This window comes from Lepisma saccharinum, chromosome 21 (genome assembly GCF_977018435.1).
Source record: "Lepisma saccharinum chromosome 21, izLepSacc3.1, whole genome shotgun sequence".
NCBI lineage: Eukaryota > Metazoa > Arthropoda > Insecta > Zygentoma > Lepismatidae > Lepisma > Lepisma saccharinum.
The window spans coordinates 43,468,667-43,493,218 of NC_139249.1; the positions used below are offsets into that span (position 1 = coordinate 43,468,667).

At 36.8% G+C, this 24,552-nt stretch overlaps 1 protein-coding gene across 2 annotated transcripts in view; it reads left to right on the top strand.

The window, feature by feature from the left end:
* fra (neogenin protein frazzled) overlaps positions 1–24,552 on the top strand; it is a 116,649-nt gene that overhangs the window by 42,619 nt on the left and 49,478 nt on the right. For both annotated transcript variants that reach the window (XM_083143358.1, XM_083143357.1), the window contains exons 7-19: positions 131–273; positions 2,274–2,422; positions 5,867–5,993; positions 6,826–6,988; positions 7,705–7,987; positions 9,151–9,360; positions 12,037–12,328; positions 17,061–17,219; positions 17,948–18,153; positions 19,869–20,021; positions 21,544–21,706; positions 22,872–23,066; positions 23,807–23,845. In XM_083143358.1, coding sequence (XP_082999484.1) covers positions 131–273; positions 2,274–2,422; positions 5,867–5,993; positions 6,826–6,988; positions 7,705–7,987; positions 9,151–9,360; positions 12,037–12,328; positions 17,061–17,219; positions 17,948–18,153; positions 19,869–20,021; positions 21,544–21,706; positions 22,872–23,066; positions 23,807–23,845 — 2,282 coding nt within the window. The remainder of the gene's footprint in view (positions 1–130; positions 274–2,273; positions 2,423–5,866; positions 5,994–6,825; positions 6,989–7,704; positions 7,988–9,150; positions 9,361–12,036; positions 12,329–17,060; positions 17,220–17,947; positions 18,154–19,868; positions 20,022–21,543; positions 21,707–22,871; positions 23,067–23,806; positions 23,846–24,552) is intronic.

A 24,552-nucleotide genomic window follows, 5' to 3' on the forward strand; every position in this document is an offset into this window, starting at 1 on the left:
GTGTTTGTTAGTGTGATATGAATAGACTAGAAAATAGACCAATAAAGTTAATTTCTTTGTAAAAATTTTTGACATTTCTGCAAATGATTATTTGGCCAATTGATCTTCATTTAGTTTCTCTTTGTACCAGGGACCTGGACAGCAGGTTTTTGAAAATTGGAACCGGCAGCTTACAGATATCAAAAGTACAAGAAAAGGACCAGGGTGCTTACCAGTGCAGAGCAGAGAACAGGGAGGATTCAGTCGACTCCACAGCTACTGTTGAAGTGCAAGGTTGGTATTATTTCAAAGAGGAACGTTACTTTTAAGTTTTTAACTTGCCGTAACGTAAGTGATAACTTCAAAGAAGATATGGTTGCTGCAGAGAAGTAGAGTGGGTAGAAAATGTCCCTCATTATTTTCAAGAAACTTGTTTCACTAAAATTAGCAGGAACCCCTTTATTATTATATCACACAATGCACACTAAAATATGTTATGTAACGTTTGTGCAACGTAAAATAAATATGTTGTTCACTTCATTTGGCCTTATGGAGTGAGTAAGAGAAACTGGCTCCAGATGTTGTACACTTAGTGAAATTAATCGGAAAAACTATCCAATTGTGCAACACTGAAACACGAAACTTCACGTAGGTAAAAGTACTTTAGCAAGTGTCTACTGCATGGTTGGTAGTAGGTGAAGTTTTGGAATGAAAAGGAGGGGGTGGGGGTGATTATTGGTGGTTATGTTTAGTCTGGAGGGGAGATAGTGGCATGCATGTCCGATATGTAGGCTGTTTCCCATCACCTGCGGGAGGTGGTGTTCGTGGATGGGGCTAGTACGTGGATAATAGCCACCTGGAAGCTGTTGTTAAAGATAATGTAATGGCTGTTGGTGTGGGTGACAGCAGTGAGTTAAGAGTTAAACCAATTTCCAGTGGAATGCAGACTTTATGTTCCCTGGTTTTAAATTTTCCCGCATTATGCATGCAGTGTTCATCGTCCCAATGAAGCAAAATGCTATAAAATTTTCCTTGATTTTACATTTTCCCGCATTTTATGTTCTTTCAACTTGGTCCCCTGAAAAACGTAAAATTGAGGTTTCACTGTAAATATATGAGTATAATTCTGACACATGTATAAGGTTACAGTGCAATATCTGTACATTCTAACATTAGTTACTACTCTTAATTGGGAGAAGAGAGACGTGATAGTAGATGAATTCGGAGAAACTAATACTTTATCCACAAAACTGTTTTTTTTTCTTTTTTGTTCTATTAATTTCAGTGGCCACTGCCACCATCCTCGTTGGAACTTGTACTGAGAAGCTTGCCAAGCAACAGTACAACAAGTTCCAACGAGGATGGTGGCAGTGGCCTCTGAAGTTAATAGAACAAAGAAGAGAAAAGCAGTTTCGTGGATAAAGTGAGTACTAGTTTCTCCGTATTTATTAGTCACTACATTGGAATCTCGATTTTACATTTTTCAGGGGACTGATGCAGAGGCAAGATCAGCATAAACAATACTTTATATATGTAAATGTACATAAAATGTATCCTTCTACGTGAATTTTGGGGTGGCCTTGCCCCCCCCCCCCCCCCCCAAAGTCAGCACGTACAGACAGGTATTTTATGCTGTTTTGAGACCATGAAAATTGAATGTAATGTAGGAGAATGTAAAATATGGGTTACATTATGTTAATTACCATTCATAAACAAGTAGGGATGGGACCGATTAATCGGTACTCTATCGGTATCGGCCGATATAAGCATATCGGTGTATCGGTTTATCGGTAAAATTACCGATTATTTTACAGATCCGATATATCGATAAATATATGATAATTTAGTGCAAAATTCTGCCATTTTGTTGTAATTTTTATGGATAATCTACGTGCCCTACTTTCTAAAAAAGTAAATGTCTAAATATGCAAATCCTTTTGCACTGCAGTCACCTTGAAGCACACATATATTAAGAAGGTCAATGAACCTTTCAGGTTCTTCAAGGGCCCTTTCTAATTTTATATCGGATCGGTAGAATATCGGTTATCGGTATCGGTAAATTTTATATCGGTAGTTTATCTGTATCGGCCAAAATTTCATATCGGCTCATCCCTATAAACAAGTATCATTAATATCAAAGGAGAATCATCACTATTACAGGTATTTTTTGAGTTCTATGGAAAGTATGTTACACTATAGTAATTTTTGAAGTGTATATTTTCATAGAGACTTGCAATGGTCTTACAAAATAGTGTTCACCAGCATTAACAGTTTGCATTATTTTGTCTCCACAGTGACACCACGCTTCATAAAACGCCCGCAGAGTATTTTTGCATTTGAAAAGGAAGACATAGAATTAGAGTGTGAGATATATGGTAAGCCAGAACCATATGTGTATTGGATGAAGGATGGCGATATCATCAATCAGAATGAATATCTCCAGGTAAGTAAGGTTTTTGCAACTGAAATCTTGTTTTGTTTGGACAACTTGTTGAACGTATAACTCGAAAAATTCTATATCTGAAAATCGTTTAACTGAAATACATTTTATGATAGGAGAATTAGCAGGGACCGCCGAAAAAACATGTACTACCGACAAAAATATACTATTTCTAAACATACAATTGCAATTTTACTGTACTTGGTATGATGACCACTTTTGTTAATGGGAATGAATGAAAATTGGGAAATTTTAGTATAACCATAATAGATATCTGCCATATAGAAATTATTTTTATAATTTTCAAATCTGTAAATATGATTTTGTATTTGATGTGTTGAGTTATGTTAAGTTAAATAATTCCAAATAGAAAAATCCACATTAAGATTTGTTTCTTTTAACATCACATTTCAAGTTTCAAAAATAAGAAACTACAATGTGGTGGATTTCCACTTCGCGTTGATCTGTTCCCATTAACATAAGCAATTATCAGTGATCAACGCCTTAAGTGTGGAAGGCGTGAAAAAAGAGCTTCACATTTGCTTTGACTAGATTTGACTGCCGGTGGCATACCTTAATATATAAAATAGATATGTGTGTGTATGTATGTTTGTTCCTGCATAACTCTCGAACGCCTGGAGCGATTTCAACCAAACTTGGAACATGCTTTACTTGCAATCTGGAAAGAAATACTGTGGGGGTAAGACACCCCTGGCACCCCTAGGGGTGGGGTTGGGAGGGGCTGACATGAAAATATAATCGAAAACGACCGATGTTACTGTGGAATCCATAGTTTTCGGGTTCTCTAAGATGAATAGTAACACTCCCAATGCCGTTCCACTTCAAGTTCATCACCTATCCGTAGAGGCACGCAATTTTCGTTTTTGACGAAAACACGAAATATGAAATAAGATGCTGTAATGTTCATTTTTCATGTTTCTGAAAGGTGTGAGGCACATTTTTCTACCAAGTTTTCTCACGAAATAATGCGAAATGACCTGCAAAATGCGAAATATACTCTTAAACATGAAATTTACAGTTTATATACCGACGCGACACTTTCTGAAGTCTGAAGTATCCTGTGAGTTATGCAATTCACGGAAAATTGATTAATTCTGCTGTAAATATTTGAGGTTACATAATTTAGAACTACATAATTTGTATTCATGTCCAGATATTATTAGAATAATTAAATCAAGAAGACTTAGGTGGGCAGGCCATGTGGCACGAATGGGAGAGGAAAGAGGAATTCACAGGATTCTTGTTGGGAAACCTGATGGTAAGAGACCTATAGGAAGGCCAAGACGAAGATGGAGGGACAACGTTGAGAAGGACCTAAAGGAAATCTGTAGAGATGGAAAAGAGTATATAGCTCTTGCTCAAGATAGGGACAGATGGAAGGCCTGTGTTGCTGCAGCCATGAACCTTTGGGTTTAAGAAGGCTAGAGAGTTAGTGAATATTTGAGAAGCAAAAATGGACCGCTTTACCCGGGAATAAACTTAATATGCTGGTAACTACATAAATGTGCTATTAGAAGGGGTAAGTTTATTTTGTGTAATAAGTCCAGTTTTTAAATCAAATTTAGGATTATATTCACTATTTTAAAACCAAAATGTCATTTTATAAAGCACTTTTGATGTGATTATTCACCACTATAACACCGAAATTTTATTTTATTTACCGCTTTTGAACCCGAAATCGACTCTGTTTTTGTACCGAAATTTTGCTTTTTTATTTACCATAAATATGTGCCTCTACCTATCCGGATGGGAGGTGAGAGGGGGTGAAAATTAAAATGTCAAAAATGACCAATATTAGTGTCGAATCCATAGTTGTTGGAGTGGCTAAGCTAATTGGTGACATTCACGACGACTAAATTTGGTACACATATGACTTACAATGTGGAATGAAATACTGTGGGTGTAAGACACCCCTGGCACCCCTAGGGGTGGGGGTGGAAAGGCGTGACATGTAAAAATAATCGAAAACAACCGATATTAGTGTGGAATCCATAGTTTTTGGGGTCGATTAGATGAATAGGGACACTCCCAATGCCGTTCAACTCCAAGACACCCCTGGCACCCCCTAGGGGTGGGGTTGGGAAGGGGTTGACATGTAAAAATAATCAAAAACGACCAATATTAGTGTGGAATCCATAGTTTTTGGGGTGGATTAGATGAATAGGGACACTCCCAATGCCGTTCAACTCCAAGACACCCCTGGCACCCCTATGGGTGGGGGTGGGAAGGGGTGACATGTAAAACGACCAATATTAGTGTGGAATCCATAGTTTTCAGGGTCGCTAAGATGAATAGTGACACTCCCAATGCCGTTCAACTTCAAAACACCACTGGTACCCCTGGGGGAGGGAGTGGGAGGGCGTGACATATAAAACGACCGATATTAGTGTGGAATCCATAGTTTTTTGGGTCGCTGAGATGAATAGTGACACTCCCAATGCCGTTTAATTTATTTATTTTTGCTCCTTGAGGTGGAACTAAAAATGTTGTTCGTAAATTGTTATTAAATTTGTATTATAGTGAATTTGTAAAATGTATTACTTTATAATTTGTATACTGTACTTATGCTTTTAAATAGCTGTAAATAAAATTAGTTACATTTTATGCTATAGTTAGAATTCATTAAACAGCCGGGTAGCGCCGGCTAATCAGCTAGTATATCATATGCTCAGATGTTGAGAACATTAAAATCATATTAGGGGAAATTATGCTAGCTGTAGTACAAACAATAACAGTAACAGAAGAGGAAGATCATGAAAAAGAAGGGGAAAGAGAATATAAGTTAGACATAAGAAAAGTTGTCTGCTCTTGTGTGGTGTAGTTCGTGCATAATAAAAAAATGAAACATGGCTCACAAATGGAGTTACGCGTGTTTGTTTCTTTTGAAGTTTTGTTTTAAGATTACTTTATGCACATACAAGATAAAGAAGTGGACATACATTTTAAAGTAGGATCTGAAGCACTGTTCCATATGCCTCCACCAGGTATCGAATCAGGTACTCCTTGCTTACAATGCGATGAAATTACCAATATTCCATTCTGAAAGCTGGAGTTGTACTTGTTGACCTTTGAAAGCAGTGACAGTGAAACTGAATCAGAAAGTGAATGAAATGGAGTTTTGCTAAAATAAACTCCATTTTCCATTCAACTAGTAATTTCTGATACTAATACTAGCTCATGCATATCGGCTGAGACCTAATAATAATTCCATGTGTCTTGAATATTTTTTCTTTTTAAAAGACTATTACTACATAATTGTTTAAGATGGTTCTTTTACTTTACAAGCATAATTTTCAGTAAATAATCATGAGCATTATTGATTTTCAACAGTTGACACTTATATTCTGTATTCAAAAATTTAGTACAGAGAATATTTTGTTATGATGGTCATGATTCAGTGCAGTAATTCTCTTTTTTCATTTGTAGTTGGTCAACGGTTACAACCTAAAGATTCTTGGCCTCATGGAAACAGATTCTGGAATCTTCCAATGTGTGGGAACAAATCCAGCAGGAAATGTACAAGCATCTGCGCAGCTAATCATCTTAAAATCAGGTACTTTTTTCATCTTTATGAACTGAAACCAGAGCAGTAGCTAGAGGCCAGGCAAACAGAACAGTTTCCCAGGGCCCTGATTAAGTGAGGGGCAAAAAGCGGGCAAAAAGAAAAAAAAGTTGGTAAAACTTAAATGTCATGGCACCCTATGAATCTATTAGTGCCCTCTAAACGTCAATATTATTGTCAGTTTGCAAGGAAGTAAGTCTAAAAACTGGTATGAACAACGAATCGGTGATCAGTTGAATTCTCTTTGACTGACTTCGGGCATTTTCGAGTCACAAGGCACCGAAACAAATGAGCGTCGGATACACATTAAGTTGTCAAATGGACTGTAAAATGGGGGAGAGAGAGAGTTGATTAGCGCCGTTACTGGATAGAAGTTGTACAAAAAGCATGGAAAGTTAGTACACAAAACACCCAAATGCTGTACAAACAAACTAATAAAAACAACTGACAAAAACAGACATACGCTTGGCAATGTTGCATCGGGAGAGCGATGTTACTCCTACAGCTTTTACTTTGCAACTGAGGTTGTTGACACTCATCGAAGCACACATCCACAAAGATGATTGGTAGACAGATGGAGCTATGCAGCAAAAAGTAGGTCAGCTGCCACTTGGACCCATGGTCAGTATAATCTGTCTTATCAGAGACTCAAAACATGTTTTGCAACTCTAGCTATAGTAAATAGCTAGAGTACCACATAATAGATTTTTATGTATTCTCATTTTGCTGATTGAAAAGAGTTTGGGAATATTCATGCTTGATCCATATGTAGACCTATGCTAAGTGAGGAAAAAAATTACAATTCCTTACTGTTTTTTCTTAGCAGGTGAATCCGTTCCTGCCAAGGATGTCCCTACTGCACCACGTAATGTCAAGGCAGTTATTGTATCCACAAGGTTTGTGACACTGAGTTGGACAGAGCCTTATCAGACAAATGGAGCGATCGTCATGTATTCAGTATTTTATAGACAGGAAGGAGTGGACAGGTGAGCTTTCAAACATCCGAAAAATAGCCATGTATAGTAAAGTTGCAATAATTTTTCATGTATTTGAAATTCAGTTTTTTGATGTAACATCTGTAGATTATTGGAGCAAGTGTTCCTGTTTGGTATGTGAATACACAGTATATTTTATGCTTTATACGAGAACTGTAAGTCCTCCTCCGTGGCCGCGGGGTCTAAGGTGTTGTGCTTTGGACTCCGACTGCGGGACGGTATGGGTTTGAATCTGCCTGGGCTCAGTTTCTGAGTTCTCGGCCTGTGTATAGTAGCGTAATCCGGTCTCGGAAATCTTCTATAACAGCTGAGGGTGAGGTTTCGACATTCTGACCCCACGTCACCCCATTACCGGTTGAAGATCTCCACACCTGTAGGTAGGATTGTGGAAGTGAGACTGGCAGTCTGGAAATAGGCCAAGGCCCTTCCAGGGCTGTCGAGCCACAGATTATTATTATTATTATGAGAACTGTAACACATATGTGCAAACAACTGATAGAGAACTTTTTGAACAGTGTTCAAAGTCTGCTCTTTTGTTTCATAACACCCACCCTACTGTTCCTTCATAAAAATTCTACTAGACATTTGGTAGAAATACAAAAGACTGGCAACACTGAGAGGCAGTGGGTCCAAGGAATGCTGGAGTGCATGACTTTCACCAGTGTATGAAATACTGACCTTTGTTAATAGAAAATTATTTTTCACAGGGAACGTATGGTGAACACATCAAGATCCAGGCTGGAGGAGGTGAACATCCAAGGGTTGCAGCCTGCTCGTACATATTACTTCCGTGTGGTGGCCTACAATCATCATGGCTCCGGAGCAAGCTCTGCAGAATTACGAGTGGAAACGCAACCTGAAGTTCATGTACCTGGGCCTCCCCAGCGCCTGCAGGCTACTCCCACCTCCCCCACATCAATCATGGTGGAATGGGACCCTCCTGAACATAAGAATGGACCTATTCAGTATTATAAAATGTTTTACATGGAGGTAATTAGGATTGATATCTCTCGTCTTGTAGAGCTTTCTGTGTCAGTACTAGGGATGGATGATATCGGAAATTTGATATCATGATATATCGGCAAGAAAATATTGTCACAGATGATACAACATGATATTTTTTCCACAAAGAACCTTTAATTGTGGAGTTATAACATGTAGGGACAGATTAGTTTGCACCACAGATCTCGAAATAGGCAGTAAAAACTGCAGTCACAAGTAAAGTAAATACCTAGGTAGTGGTGGTGGTAGTGGTAGTTGTAGCAGCAGCAGTAGTAGTAGTAGTAGTAGTAGTAGTAATAATTTTACGTTAACAGATTTTGCATTTTTTCATGTTATAAGTTTAGTCTTGATGCTCCCAACATAACAAAATGTTATAAGATTTTCCTGGATTTTAAATTTCTTTGGCATGATAAAATCGAGGTACCACTGTAGTTCACTTTTGAGAGCTTAAAATTTGTTTGCTTTAATGTATACACAGTTCATAGTAAGGTATGTATATTGAATGGAAAAAAATTGTGGTTTCCATGCTGCTTCTCTTTTCTTTCAACTGATTAATTCTTAAGATGATCTGCATTCGTTATTATAGGTTATGGTGGAAAAGGAGATCTTTTCCCAAACAACATATGCAGTTGTTTAAATTCAAGTAAATCTTAAAATACTAAAAAGAGTATATCACTTTTATTTTTAGTCCTCATTCCTTACTCATGAGTAAAAATAATTTAATGCAAAGGATTTTGAACATTGATATTTCTGTATTTTGATAAGGTTTCCCAGAATTTCTGTATTTTTCTTTTAATATTTCATTGTTTCAGTATTTCACTACTTGATGTTTTTCCGTTGTTTCTGAATGTCAGGGTTATTGATATACAACTCATGCAAAATATGATGCTGTAGAAACAATTCAAGGCAACTCAACAAAGAAACCTTGAAGATGTAAGTGAGTACGAAAAAGATTTCGGAATTTTTTTTAATACTCACTTATGTCTTCTAATTATCAACCACATTTTTTATTCCCTCTAACATGAAAAAGAAACCTTCTTTATGTCTTCCTTGATGAAAGAATATAAAGTTAAATATTTCAAAACATTTGCTTGTAATAATACACATGATAATAGTTCGTATTTATCAAGATGTTTCTCTTCCATTGCAAGGGTGATTCTGCTGAGGAGCATCATATCACGAGTCCTGAAGCTTCATATCATCTCACAAATCTTGCCAAGTTCACGGAGTACAGTATTTGGGTTGTGGCATTCAATCAAAATGGTGCTGGAGCCAGCACGGAGGAAGTATTAGCGAGAACATTTTCAGATGCTCCATCTGACACTCCCCAAAACGTGACTCTGGAAGCTGCAAGCTCAACGGTTTGTTTACACCTTTTATTTACTAATGATTTCAATTTTCTGTATTGCATGTATTCGTTGCAGTAAGGGGTTTTTAAGTTTTGTTTACGAGGAAAGTAACTGCGAGGCTGAATTTTGCATTTCCTTGTGGGAGGCCGGAACTATGTTGATAGTGTGTATAAGTGTGTATAGAGTCATTCCATGCCAAACCATCCAACGGTAGTTGCAACGTTACTTTGCAACGTCAGAAATTAGGTGACATATGTTACCTCATATTGACCAAAACGAGTTGAATCTAAAAGTTAAGATTTTTACTGTGAGTTAGGTTCATGAAGGGTTTCCTATGTGCCAAATTTAAGAATTTTGAAAGGGGCCCCATCTGAGATATTTAACCCCGAAAACTGTCAAAATTCAATGAATGGCCATGTTTGAGCCCATTCTGTAAAAAAGGGGTGCATTTCTAGGCACTGATATTTTATTTAAAGACACCCTGCAGGCAGGTCTACAAATGAAAAAAAAAATCGAGCCTTAGACTAAACCCCTTCATTAAAAAAATCTGGCTTAAAAATGCAATTTTTTAACTATTGTTACCCCATTTTCCACCATAATTTTCGTACTTACAATGCAATTTCAAGCAAAACATACCTGAATATCATAGGAAGTACACTTCATTAGCTACAAAATGAATTTTGTTTCAGGTCTCTAGCTTTAATGGTTTTTGAGATATTAAGGTTTCTGTATACTGCTACATGAGCAAAAAAAGCCATGCGTCATGTTGGAAAAATGGCTGCCCCAGGAGAACTAAAGACAATAATTTTTTTTGAACATTGGTTTTAATATCTAGAAACATGTACAAACCTATGTACTAAAAATGAAATTTTTCTAAAATGGTCATGCAACCAATTTTTTAAAAATTGGTTGATTTGACATTGAATGACCCTATAATGTACAAGGTTTGCCCATAAGTAAGAGAACTTTTTTTTTTTTAGGAAAGAAAACAAGTAATTATCTTCAAATGACTTTATCACCTTCAAAATAATCACCAGAGGAGGCAATACACTTTGACCAGCATTTGTACAGGTCTTGGAAACACTGTTGATAGTCATTGACAGTAAGAGTTTGCAAAGTACGCGTAACATTTAATTTAAAGTCTGTGACGTCGTCAAATCTTCTCCCTTTCATAGCCATCTTAAGCTTGAGAAAAAGGAAGAAAATCAGCAGGTGATAGATAAGTCCGGAGAATATGGAGGGTGATTGATGCTGTCACTGAATGCTTAGCAAGGTATTCTTGTACAGACAATGCGGTATGAGGCCGACCGTTATTGTGTAACAGAAACCATTGACCAGAATCACAGAGGTCCTTCCTAACCTGCTTCATCCTGTTTCTGAGTCGACCAAGCACTTCCTTGTAATACCACAGATTGATCGTTTGGTTTTCAGGGACAAAGTCGTGGTGGATCAGTCCTTGGGAATCAAAAAATGCGATCAGCAGCACCTTTGTCTTCGATTTGGACATCCGTGCTATGATCTTGGTTCAGCCTCAACACTTTCACATCCACCTTTGAAACGATTGTACCAGTCATACACCTGGGTTCTTGATAATGCTGCATCACCATACACTGCCCATATCATCTGTATTGTTTCGGTAAACGATTTACCCAATTTGTAACAAAACTTTATGCTGTAACATTGTTCCATCTTGGTGCATGTATTTTGTACACTGCCTGCACACGACCTGCATCTGACACATTCTTTCCCCGATACCGACTACCTGTAACAGGTTGAAACATGCACTGACGGGAAGTTTAGATATAGCTCTTTGCAGTGTTGGCAGAATATAGTACCTTTTTATTTGGTTTGGTTCTTTTTTTTTTTTTTTTTTTGACAATTCATTTTCTTTATGGGTATATATGATGCTTTTGAAACTTGACTCCTACCCCATCTGTAAGAAATCTCACAAACCAAGACTCCATGGCCTTTCAAGTATTTATTGTTGCGGTGTGTATTTGGTTTACTTGGTTAGTTCGTATCGTGGAACAATTTAGGCCAGGGCAACTCATACATGCATTTGTTTTCAAAGGAGCTGTGTGTAAGAGCAATACATGCTGCCTGCAAGTAGTGTATCAATCTAGTGCCTGCAACAGGAGACATCTTTGACTCAATTTGTAACTCGTGGCAGTTAAAGTGTTAAAATATTTACTGTGTATTGTTGCGATTAATCTTTTCTTATGATCATGAGTGATTTTGGGGTAGCACATCTGTGAAAGGTACATGTGCCAATTTAATTTAAGGTAATCTTTATTTATTATTGCTTTACATTATGTCTTTCTAGTTTTTGATTTTGTTGAGTCTTTTGCTTTAACGCGCACAATAAAACCCTTAGCATTGCATTGTTTCTTTTGAGGATAGTTTAATCGATTTTGCTTCATTTGAAAGAAAGAAAAGAAGTAGGTAAGAAAATTCATATGATGAATTTTGGAAATATAAGCTTTTATTGTGTTTATTAAACCACTTAATTAATGTAGTCAAGGTGTTCTCTAATTCATAAATTCCTGAAATGTGAAATTGAATAATAATTTGCCTGGTAAAAGCTTTGAGAGTGAAGTCAAAATGCTACTTGTTTTATTTGTAATCTGAACATTCCAAAATTTGCAAATGGTAAATCATCCTCCACTAATGAGTTTATTAACATTGCAGAGCATCATTGTACGATGGGAATCACCTCCTAAAGAGCATCAGAATGGCATTATCACTGGATACAAAATCAGGTACAAGTTGAAAGGTCGGAGGAGAGGAGTTACTGTTACAACAGATGGGAATCGACGACTCTATGCTCTGACTGGATTGGAACGGAGATCAGAGTACCAAGTTCGCTTATGGGCTATGAATGTCAATGGTTCAGGGCCTCCAACAGAGTGGCTACCGATCGAAACTTACGAAAACGATCTAGATGAATCTCAGGTGCCAGATAAGCCAAGTTCAATGAAAGGTGAGTGCCGTCAAGTATAAAATTGTTAGGTTGGACTACGTCGGAAACTGGCTGCCAATATTGAAATGTTGTTTGTGATAAGTACTGGGGACAGGCTAATATTTTTGTAATCTCTTCTAGAAATTTGAAGGTAACTGTCTTATATTTACAGGGGTGGAAAATGGACATTAAAGTCAGTACAGTGGAACCCCAATTTTACATTCCCTTATTTTACATTTTTCGGCATTATACATTCAATCCTGATTGTCTCAACATAATAATATGTTATTAAATTTCCCTCGATATTATATTTTTGCCTGAAAAACGTAAAATGGAGGTTCGGCTGTATTTTCTGTTTATTCCCCCTTTCCCCCCCCCTCTCTCTCTCTCTCCCTCACTCTCTCAAGTTTTTCCTTATAGTAATTATATTTTTTTTTCATAATAAGTACTGCAACCTTCAGCTAATTACAAACACATCCACCCAAGTTATGCACTGTCAGGACAGTCAACTTTCGATTCTACGATCCATTTTCCCGGGAATCGTGAAAAATTGAAGGAAATCGCCTGAAAAATATGTTTTTTTTCCCCACTCATTTTATTCACACTCATTCCCTTCACGAGCACTCTACCGTTCACAATTTGGTCTGAACTAAAGATAGACACTACCACTCCACGCTTGAGTGATATCCAATAGCACTTGACCTCTGCCCTCCCCACCCCCAAGCACACCAATGTTACCCTGCACCCGACGGCTGTTACCCAATGTATCAGGCTTGTTTTGCCATTGTGATTTCACTTGTTCTTGGATACTCGAGAAGAGAAGATCGAATGTGCTTGGATGTTGTTTTAAATCCACCTTGACTTGTTTCCTTGTCCTAAGAGCTGCTGAAAACTTGCGTGGGAGGGTGAGGGAAGCAGCCCGAAATGACTGCTGGACTTGCAGTCTTTACCAATGTGTATGGCAGGTCAAGTTCTTTCATCGAAAAATACACCACCTTGAGAGATAAGATTGCAGGAATGTTCTAAAATATAGACGCGTGGTGCCTGGAAGTCTGGCCCATCTGTCCAGCTCTGATCAAGAGTTCAGCAGGTTCCTGTGAGTGAGCAACTCTTGGCCTTGTAGACAACAACTTCCGGTAACAGCTTTCATTGAAAACGTGTTCTTTGTTCCCTGCAACACTTCATAAAAAGCAAAACTATTAGAGATAATCAAAGCCACATAGGCCAACTAAAGATCGTCAACCTGCTTAATGCGTTGTCATCCAGGTTTCCGCAAAAGTTTACTTCGATCTTACGTGCATTTTAACTCCCGTTTCCCACTTCATACGTTTCCCTAACTCTATCAATATCAATATTTGCCAAACAAGTGTACTGTTGGCTGACTGACTTCTCCGTCATTTCCTGTCAGCTCGTGTGTGCACACGGGCTGATTACAGGCGAGGGTGGAAGTGGACCCCTCTTCCTTTCCTTTGACGTCTAAAATGGGGCAACTGATTGTGGATATATTCTGAAAATGAACAAAAACCATAGAACAAATAAAAAAAAACTACGACCCCCCCCCCCCCCCCTTCCCAGCTAATTCTCTGCCACGTGTGTGGAAGGCAATGTGATAATTGCAGAATTCAGCCCCCCTTTTTTCCCCTCCTGCTGTTGTCTGAATAGGAATATTGCCCGTATTGCCTGTTGCATGGTAAAACATAAAGCAAGGGTCATTTCTTCTTTACACTGCTGTTAAAAGTTCCATCTTCGACAGTTGCGTTATCTTTAAAATGCCAGGGATTTTTCTCTTCCGCCACCTGTTGCTTGAACTTCCAATCGGTGTACTTGTTTTTACGTTCCAGCTGGTGCCAGTGTTTTGTCTAGCGTCTGCAAAGCTGTCCCTTGCCGATAACAACAATGACTCATCCATCGGGAAGGAAAAAGTTATTGTTTTGAATCTTGTAAATCTGTTTTGATTTGACGATCACGAAATTCGATCTCCAGAAAGGAAAGAAAACAAGAGTTAAAACAACTTCATGTTCTGCACCTTCTGATAAGCAAAACTGTAAATTTAATTCGCATCTGCTTTTCTTCAGAACCATTGATGTGAAAACAAGAAAGTGCTCAATGTAGGAATGGACGCTGAGACCGATTAAAAAGACATTATTCAAGAGGAAAACTTTTGGAGGAGCAGCTGTTTGACATCGAGAATACTCCTAAATCCAACATTAAATCGATTAACGTGAGAGTAAATAACGATCTCCCATTTTGATATCTGAAAATGAGCAGGTTTCATAAAGCTTGTTTTGAGTTCATTTTATGCTGATGGGCTAATCGGGACTAAATATACAGTTTAAAGTGAAATCCAATTCCAAACTCGAATGATTATCGAGTGTGACACTGTTTAATGTGTCCTAGAATACGCATTGGGTGCAAACAGATCGCAAGTTGCATGTTTCCTATTTCAGGCTAGATTACAATGCAAGTCGAGAAAGAGTTTGAACTGCTCCCTGGAGTGGGGGAGGGGAATGAATATGAAGTTGGTTGAAAGATAGAAAACTTGACTTTTTTACGATGTATTTTACACAACCGAACCGGAACTAAATTTACAGCCCCTTGTTTTTTTTTTTCCTGGTGCCTAGAAAGGTTGTGTTGTATCTCCCGACAGATCTTATCTTACAAGTTAATCTTGTAACAGACAATGCTCTAGTAGACCTGTTAAAATCCAACATCCATTCTGCCCAATTATCTCCCAACCTTTGCAGGTGCCAGTGTGACTAGTGTCAAGATTCTTCGAGTTTCGCTTGCAATAAATGAGAGATTGTTTTCCTTTCTGTAGGTTTCAGTGCAAAGGGTTTCTCATGAACTAGAAATGTAAGAATTTCCTGGAAGAGCAACGACTGTGCGCAATTAAAAGAAAATAACATTATGTTAAATCCTTTCTTGTGAAAACGTTTTCATGTTCTATTTTCCTTCTCACAACACACATTCTGTGCCTAACTGGTTGTATAACTACCAGGATAAATGGTGTCCATTTGAGCTCCTTTTAAGCTGAAAATTGATGCAAATTCCAATAACGACCCCTTTGAAATAACGACCCTTTTCCCGGCAATTGTGAAAGGTCGTTGTATCAAGAGTTCACTGTATTGTTCATTTATGTACATGGTATGATCTTCTGGAATAGCAAAACAATATATTTTATTTACATAACATTTTTAACTTATTTTGAAAATATCAGTTTCTTTTTTCTAAAAAAAATTATTCATTGTTATGTAAATCAATGTAATATATGATTGGGGTATTCCTTTTCAACCACTGTTCCTCCCTGATATGTTTTTTTTTTTTTAAATTGGGGGACAGTTAATATCCACTTAAAGAGTGGTTTTTATCATGCTTCGCTGCAAATTTGGTGCATCCAGGATCCTTAGCATCAACTCTTGAAGCGTTTTTCCGGAAGTCTGTTCTGTAAGGTGGCTGCACTGCTTTTCTTATACTTTTTTTAAAATTATTTTTCCCCAAGAAGTATCCACTTATTTTCAACATTATTTGCCACAGTTGTAAGAACATAACCACTGCTACATACTACTTTTTTCATCATTTTATTGTATTGTGGTGGCCAAATAGGAATTTTTATGCACAATTTCGATTTTATTCCTCTTTTTTTTTTTTTTTTTTTTTGAACGTTCATTATTGACAGATAAAATGCATAAATTTTACCTCCACTAAGAGTCCTGTCGTTAAAAAAAAATCATCTCTGTAGAACAGTTAGTTCTCTTGCTACAATCTACTTTATAGGGTTGAACAGTTGAATGTGCCACTTTATCTGTGCCACTTTATCTGAACAGGAGTGCATATCATGGGAAATTTGAAAAGCATGCACATCAAAAGGTCCTGCCTGGAGAAACTAACTCATGGTAGAGACTACCATCTGGTAATGGTTGTGAGGAGAGTTTTTTTATCTTTAATTTTTTTATCCGCGAAACTGTTTTTTCTTCTTCGTTCTATTAATTTCAGTGGCTGCTGGCACCACCCTTGTTGGATACTGGATACCAAGGGTGGTGGCAGCGGCCACTGAAATTAATAGAACGAAGAAGAAAAAACAGTTTCGCGGATAGTGAGTACTAGTTTCTCCATATTTATATATACTACCGCGTGTCTCTTTTCCCAATTATGAATTTAATTTTTATTTAGTGCAGTGTATTGAAAATATTTTAATTGTCATAAAAATATTAGTTTAGGGTTGAAGGTTGGCTATTGGAATATGGAGGCCAAATGTGATATTTTTATTTAATTTCAGTTATTACTTTTAAAATGCTAATTTATTGTAATTAAATTGGTCAGTTGTTGTTGTTACCATTTAGGTAATTATGTATTTCAACTCTGACTAGTTTTCACTACTTTATTTACATTGAAATTATTTGCATCCTGAAGTATATAAGTATTGAAATTATTTGCATCCTGAAGTATATAAGTCCATGTACATTTTGATTATGCACGTATTTTTTGGTTCACTGATATATGTTGCTGCCCTAGTAGCCAAGTGCATTGAGTGCTTGACTCTCAATCTATGCACTGAAGGTGCATCAAATCATAACCACAGCATTAGTGTTCCATTGTGGTTTGTGTTTTTCATCTAATCACGATTCATGTTGATGGTTGTTATGAACCTAAAATTGTAGAAAACTGACACCATGTAATGAGAATACAAATACTAACAATATGTGTTTGTTTATTTATTAAAGATTGTAACATATTTCTCAACTCCATTCTGTAGCTCGTTCAATGATGGATTCAATAACAGTGACATGGATCCCACCTAAAAACCAAAACATCATGGTGCGAGGTTATACAATTGGTTGGGGCAAAGGGATTCCAGATGTTTACACGAAGCTGTTGGATGGAAAGCAACGATTTTATATCATTGAGAATCTTGGTAAGTTACGCAAAGCATGTTCATCAGCAGCTACGTGTTATGATTTGTTCTCTCCTATTTAGTTTTCGTGCTGTGTCAGTGGGTTGTAAAAGCAAGCGATACGTGTTAAATAAATGATTATTAGTTCATAATGTACATCTTTATGTAAACGCTTTTAAAATGTAACACTCTTGTGGAACTTTTTTTTTTAAAGTATTCCATTTTTATCCCACAGCTATCATAAAGTCAAACAAGAAGAATGTTTTTTTTACCACAGATGTCTGAATTTTTAAAAACTTATTACTTTATTTTTCCATAATGTAAGTTTTTGTGGTTGATAAATGCATCAATAGTCTCTAGTTTCATTCAGAAGTTGTGCATGCAGTTTGTAAGGAGATATACTATATTTTGCCATCAGAGAGGGGTACATGATTACTTTTTTTTAGTACTTATATTTTACCATCTTTTCAATGTCTTACATTTATTTTTTTTTAGAAAATCTAGGTCAAAGGGGGAATATATTACCAGTATTTTGGAAGCCAGAGAATGTTCAAACAAGGTTTTGTTTATATACATGACTAGTTAAAGGTATGGCATTTGTTCATTCCTGCGCAATCATGTGTGTTGTGTATGCATGAGCTGTGCTCATACTTCATACACATTCACACCTGTATTTGGCTGTGGTTCAACGGAAATGTAAACACTGCTTAAATTTATTTGTTGAACATACATTTTTCCTCTTTCTGCAGAACCTAACTCAGAATACATCATCAGTCTACGAGCTTACAATGAAATAGGAGATGGGCAACCGATATACGAAGCAGTTCGCACGAGGGATGAAACCACACCGGAACCATTTACACCTCTCATTCCTCCGATGGGCCTAAAAGCTATAGTATTATCTTCAAGCACTGTCGTTTTGTATTGGACTGACACTTCACTGTCTGGAAATCAAGTAAGTTTGCTATTTGGAGGTTTAATGTATATGAGGATATCTAGGGGTCAGATTTTTATGACATACTCTTATCCTGATCTGTTTTTTCCATACCTACATTAATTAAAATCTGTTTTTGGCTTCTGTGGACACAATGATGATAGTTTTATTGCTCTTGCCAAATGAATATTTTTACCAAAACATAGCAGGAATGGACCAATACTGATATTCTGCCAACCCAATATAAAATTCCAAATGGTCCTTGAATGGATCATTGACCTTAATAAATTTGTGTTTTAAGGTGACTGCAGTGCAAAAGAAGTTACATGTGTAGACATTTACTTTATAAAAAATTAGGCGTGGAGATTATCCATAAAATTATACCAAAATAGCAGAATTTTGCACTAAATTATGAGATATTTATAGATATATCGGATCGGTAATTTTACTAATAAACTAATGCACCAATATACCTTATCGGCCGCTACTGATAGAATACTGATTAATCTGTCCCTTCTCTAAAACATAGTATAAAACCATATTTTTGGTCATATATATAGTGTATTTTTAACATTTCACTCAATATTGTTCATAAAATCATGTGTATCCAAGTAAAGAAAAAGGAATTTTGTTTGTATTTTTCTATTTTTCTTAAACAATGTATGATGATGTGAAGGGAGATAATGAGAAGGTATATAACTATTAACTAATTATTATTAAAGAGGTATCTGCATTTTCTTTTTCTCACTCAAAAAAACGTTAATTCAGATTATATCTTCTTATCGGGTCAGTTTACTGCAAAAAATAAAATAATTTCATACAGGCATACTTCGTAATTTTTACCAATAGTTTTTAGACGATACTGTAGTAATTTTTAGGGCATAGTGCATTCATGATTCTAAAATCTATAGATCGTGAAAATACAAGTCATAATAACAATGGATAATAGGATATCACTTCATTTACTGACCTAGAAAGCCACTGAGATGACAGCAGTCTTTACACAAGAATGGCAGCCCTTTGTTCCTACAAGGGTTACGTCACTGAGTAGATAATTCTTCATCTCTTACCTTTTTCTATTAGGATTGAAAAATCAATCAAATATAATTGAAATGAAATGAGGAATCTTTTAACATTGCTCAGAAGAGAGTACAAGGAGTATAGAGAAACCCACCACTACATCCTTGAGAGAAGGCCAAGGAACATTGTAACAGGGTATAGATAGCACCTTGTTTTGTTTAGCTTGATGTCATGTTCATTCTGTACCTTTCGAGCTGATGAATAACAGTCGCTTCTTTTTACCCAGGTTTTAATCTCGGATAAAACGTGAACATTGGTGTGTGTTTGTTCTTTAATAAGTGAATAGAGGATAAGATGATCAATTTGCTGTACTTAAGGATGCAAAACTGGAACTCTTGGAAAAAACACTAAATATGCTGACGAAGACAGTCTTTAATAATAGTAATAAATAAATAAATAAATAAAAACTTAACACGAAATGTTTCAGGGTCTTCCTCAGACTCAGAACCAAACTAAAATATTTAGTGTTTTTTTTCTGTCATGGAAATAAAGCTTAATCATTTTACCGTTGAACTCGTGTCAGTCTACAAGATTGTTTGATTTGCAAAAACCTAATAATATGTCCAATGACTTATGCTTATCAGGGATTTTCTTTCTTGCCAAATTGGTATTCTATATACAGTATGTGGTGTTTTGAAAATATTTTTTCTCTGCAGTTCATCACAGACAACAGACGCTATGTGGTGCGATATACATATCATTATTCGTCAGGTCCACGCTACAAATATTACAATGCAACTGATCTCAATTGCATGATAGATGACTTACGACCAAATACACAGTATGAGTTCACTGTGAAAGTAGTTAAGGTGAGTACTTTTTCTGTTTGTTAGAATAACATGGGGGGAAATAAACTCAATATTATTTATTTAAATAAATATAGATTTTTTTTATATCTTTAATAGGTAGAATGGTGGTGGTCATATGGTAGGACATATGAATGCCACGCACGTGGGAGACCCAGGTTTGATTCCCAGAGTGGACGATCTAAGGTCGGAATTTTTATGGCCTTGTCCCTGCATAAAGCAGCTCTGAATGGCACCCAACCTGGGGGTACCTGGGGGTAACCCTGGGAAAGTAAATGTGGCTGGATCATGGTGCTGATCGCATCACCTCCAAAATGGCCTTGCAATTAATTAAACACAAAATTCCTTTCTTCCTTCAATTATGTTGTCAAATAATGAAAATTATGTACAAGGGTAAATCAAAAAGTAAAGGCAATTTTCACATAACATCTTTATTTCCACACAAGAAGAAGAACTACACATATCACTTTTCCACATATGCCCTCTGCACGGCAATACACTTTTGGTATTGTGCAATCAGCTTCTGTATCCCGTTTCGCAAAGAAGGTTTTTGGTTGCTCACGAAGCCACGTCTCACCGCCTGCTGGACCTCGTCATCTGACCTGAACCGAGGATCACACAGCGCCTCCTTCAAAGGGCCAAAGATATGGTAATTCGATGGTGCCAGATCAGGGCTGTGTGGAGGATGGCGAAGCAACTCAAAGCCAAGCCTCTGCACAGTGTCTACTGTTGCCCTTGCTGTATGAGGCTTTTACGATGCACTGTTCCTCGATGGTGCATTAGTGGAGTGGTGTGTCCATACGTGTAACCTTTTTGCTCCGCGACACTACTGAATTGGGCAGTGATGGATACTCCTACTTCCACGTCACTCCAAGTATACACGTGGTGACGTTAGACACACCCAGTCTTCGTTTATTCCTGCGAAAACGCAAAATTGCCTTTAGTTTTTGATTACCCTCGTAATTTGCATAATTTCCAAGATATTTAGATTTCACAAAAGTGCTTTGTAACATTGTTTATGAACCCCGTAATCACCCATACTATGGAAAAGTATTGGCCAGAATTGGTGATTGAATTTGATGCTTTCTAATACCAATACATTTTTACATGCTCAGTCCTACTTTGTATTTATTATCACATAAAAGTAATGTGCATTTAAGAAGCATTGTTTCATATGATATTCAGTGATTCGTGGAGAAATTAAATACAGTGCTTGTTTATGCTACCTTGGTTATGTCCTGAACTTGTGAGCTTGGCGCCAGTTGTCCCAGACTTGGAGTCCTGGCATTGGCACAGATGCTTCTTTACAAATGTTCCTTTATCAGTTTCATATAATCATTATGTTAGGCCAAAGGGGAAGAAAAGTAATGTAAAATCAGATAGAGATACTAACAAATACATTGCTTTATTTTTTCATGTAATTGTGTGTATTGTATTTCAAGTCGACAAATTTATAGTCGCATGCTTCCAAAAATTATCAGTAGCTTCTCAGGAGCCTAAAATCAGATTCCTTTCCGTGTTGCAGGGAAAACGAGAAAGCCCTTGGAGCATGATTGTGACGAATACAACTGAGGAAGCAGCCCCATCATCAGCTCCCCGTGACCTTACAACAGTCCCAGTGGAAGGTCAACCAACCGCCGTCATGCTCAACTGGCAGCCACCGAAACAGGCGAATGGACAGATAACAGGTCAGTGCTACTGTGATAGTATGAAAGGTGTAGTTGGAAACTTTATTTGCTCGTTACTCTGGATCAATATAATATTTGCTGGTGTGAACAACCTTTAAACAACACCACTTAATTAATGGATGAATTGTTGTTTAAAGTCCACTTATGCACAGAAAGGCTAATTGAGACTGGACCTACAGTTTAAAGTGGGATCCGAACCACTGTGCCATGTGCCCCCACCAGATATCGATTCCGGGATCCCTTGATTACAAGGCGATGAAGTTACCACTATGTCATCGGGGAGGCCCAAAACAAGACTACTTAAAAAGTGCTTCCTAATACTTTTGTGCTGGTGCTTTCTGTACAGAACTTTTTGGAGTTACTGAAGTCAAAACTATTAAGATAGGATAGGGCACATTAATAAAAAGATGGTTGAATAGATAAATCACCCTGACCTACTTCCGCACATTGCAAACATGGCATTTTTGTGAAGTATGATACATATCTGTGTGCTAAAACAAGAAAATTGCAATCCTGTGTCCAATTAGTTTTCTGATACAGAGCTGAACATTTGAGGAAGTAGCATGCTGTCAAAAGTCATGCAACTTGTTCAATGTGCCTGTTCACACATCTGATGTTGCCAAAAGACGAATGCCTTCATCCAGCCTATTAACTTGATGCTCCATAAGGCTTATTTGATTCTTTAATACAGTATGTAGTTGTCGTACACTTATTTGGTAGCAAATGATCATGGGTGAGGTGGCTGGACCCTGTTAAGTGTTGTTCGATACCAGGTGGAGGTACATAGTGATTTGGATCCCACTTTAAAGTTTAGGTCCAGTTCCGATTAGCATTTCTGTGCTTAAAGGGGACTTAAAACACTCAATAGCATATTCTCATTGAATGTACTCGTTTTACTTTCCTCAGACAAACATTTTAATCTTCCCACCTGTTATCATGCATGTTGGGAGATTATGACATTGTTTTAAGATTTTTTTGAGAATAGAGAACTTACACCCCATTTTTAACTTTAAGGATTTTAGATAAGAGGATTTTTCCTTATGTACTTTGAAGGCTGTAAGATGGCCATATGTAATGATGCACCCAAAAATTTTAACTCGTTCATTCATTTATTTTGGTCATGATATTCTGCAGAACCTCTTTGTAACTGGTTTATTGTTTGCAGGTTATGTTATATCATACACGACAAACAACTCTCAACGAGACCGAGATTGGGTTCTTGAGGAAGTGGTCGGGGATAAGATGACTGTGACCGTAAGCGGCCTAACTCCTTCGACTACTTACTACTTCAAAATACGAGCACGGAACAAGAAGGGGTACGGCCCTCTCTCCTCCACTCTGGTGTACACAACGGAATCAGGTAAGGCACATCTGTAAAAGAGGCGCAGACCATTGTTGCTGAATGCTCTGTAAGGAATTTATTTGTTTGATGCCTGTATCAATGCAATAAAAGCTATATATATATATTTTTAAATACCTGTGGAGAAATTTATCTGAATGCAAACAAGACTTCATGTCTTGGTGATCCACTAGGAGGATCAATTCAGTACATCTAAGTTCGTAATTACTTTGTGCAATGATAGGAACTTCGTGTTTTTGAATGGGCTTTATCAAACAAAATGCAATGTTGCCTTTGCATGCTGTAGCACTGTTGGTTTTTTTTTTTAATAAGTCAACATGCAATGCCTATGATTTTGCTGTGCTGTTCTTTTCTTATGTAAGTGTTACTAAGGAAATTTTTATGGAACTTCTCGTACTGAATGTGTGTACATGTAACAATTCTCGGTTACAACACTATTAAAGTTCTCTATTAGCCATCCACTGAGCATTGAAACTGTGTAGAGCTGCTATGATGAAACTCCTTTAATGGGCAGTAAACATTGACTGTTATGCTTATACATTTTGGCAGTTATTTATTTTGTATGTACTCGTGTAAGTTCATTGAGGTGCAGAATATCATAAGGAACGAATTTATTTTGTTATGCAGCAATTTTTTTAAAATGCATTTCTTTGTACTGTAGAATAGTCAGAATGACAGTGTGTTTGTTGATTGTTGCCTGTTTTGTGTATGTCTTGTAATAGATTTTGTTTGTTTAATAGGTAACAGGGTAATTCCTATATCCAGCCAGAGTGAAAAAGGTAAATACTTTACTTTTCTTCTCTTCCTTAATTTCTCTTAAGTTTAAATGCATTTTTGAGAATTTTTTGTTTGCATGAAAGCTGTTTGATTGCATTTGGTGGAAGATAATCTGATGTATATTTGATGGAATTCTGATGCCTTATGCTTTTAAAATAACCATTTTTATGTTCATTGGCTTGCATAGCCCATGTTTACTTTGCTTGTTCTTAACATAAAAAAACCTTAGGTTCAAGCCCTTGTGTTGCCAAAACAAAAAGAAAATATGTGACTTTTTTTTAGGTGTAATCTCTCTCTTCAGCATTTCAGCTGTAATATTGGTTATGAGTAGAGCCCGGAAGTTCAGGCATTTATTTTCGTTAAAATAGGCAGGCAAAAGGGCATTTATAATGTGGAAAATAGGCACTAAAAATTTTAAAAAAGGCAAAATAAACCGGAAAAAGGCACATTTGGAAGTCATTTACTTTTATCTATAATTTCTGGCAAAATGTTAAAATCTACATTGGGAAGAGCATTTCAATTACTACAAGGTGTTTTTTAAGTGTTTTTTTAAGTTCTTAAGCTTCATTGATAGTCGTCTGTCAGAGAGAATGTTTTTCATAATAGAAAATTATCTTTCTACTTCGACAGAAGTTATTGGAGCATATATAAAACAAGCTAATGTAGCTGGACTCATTTCGGTAACAGCATTTTCACCTTTTAGAATATC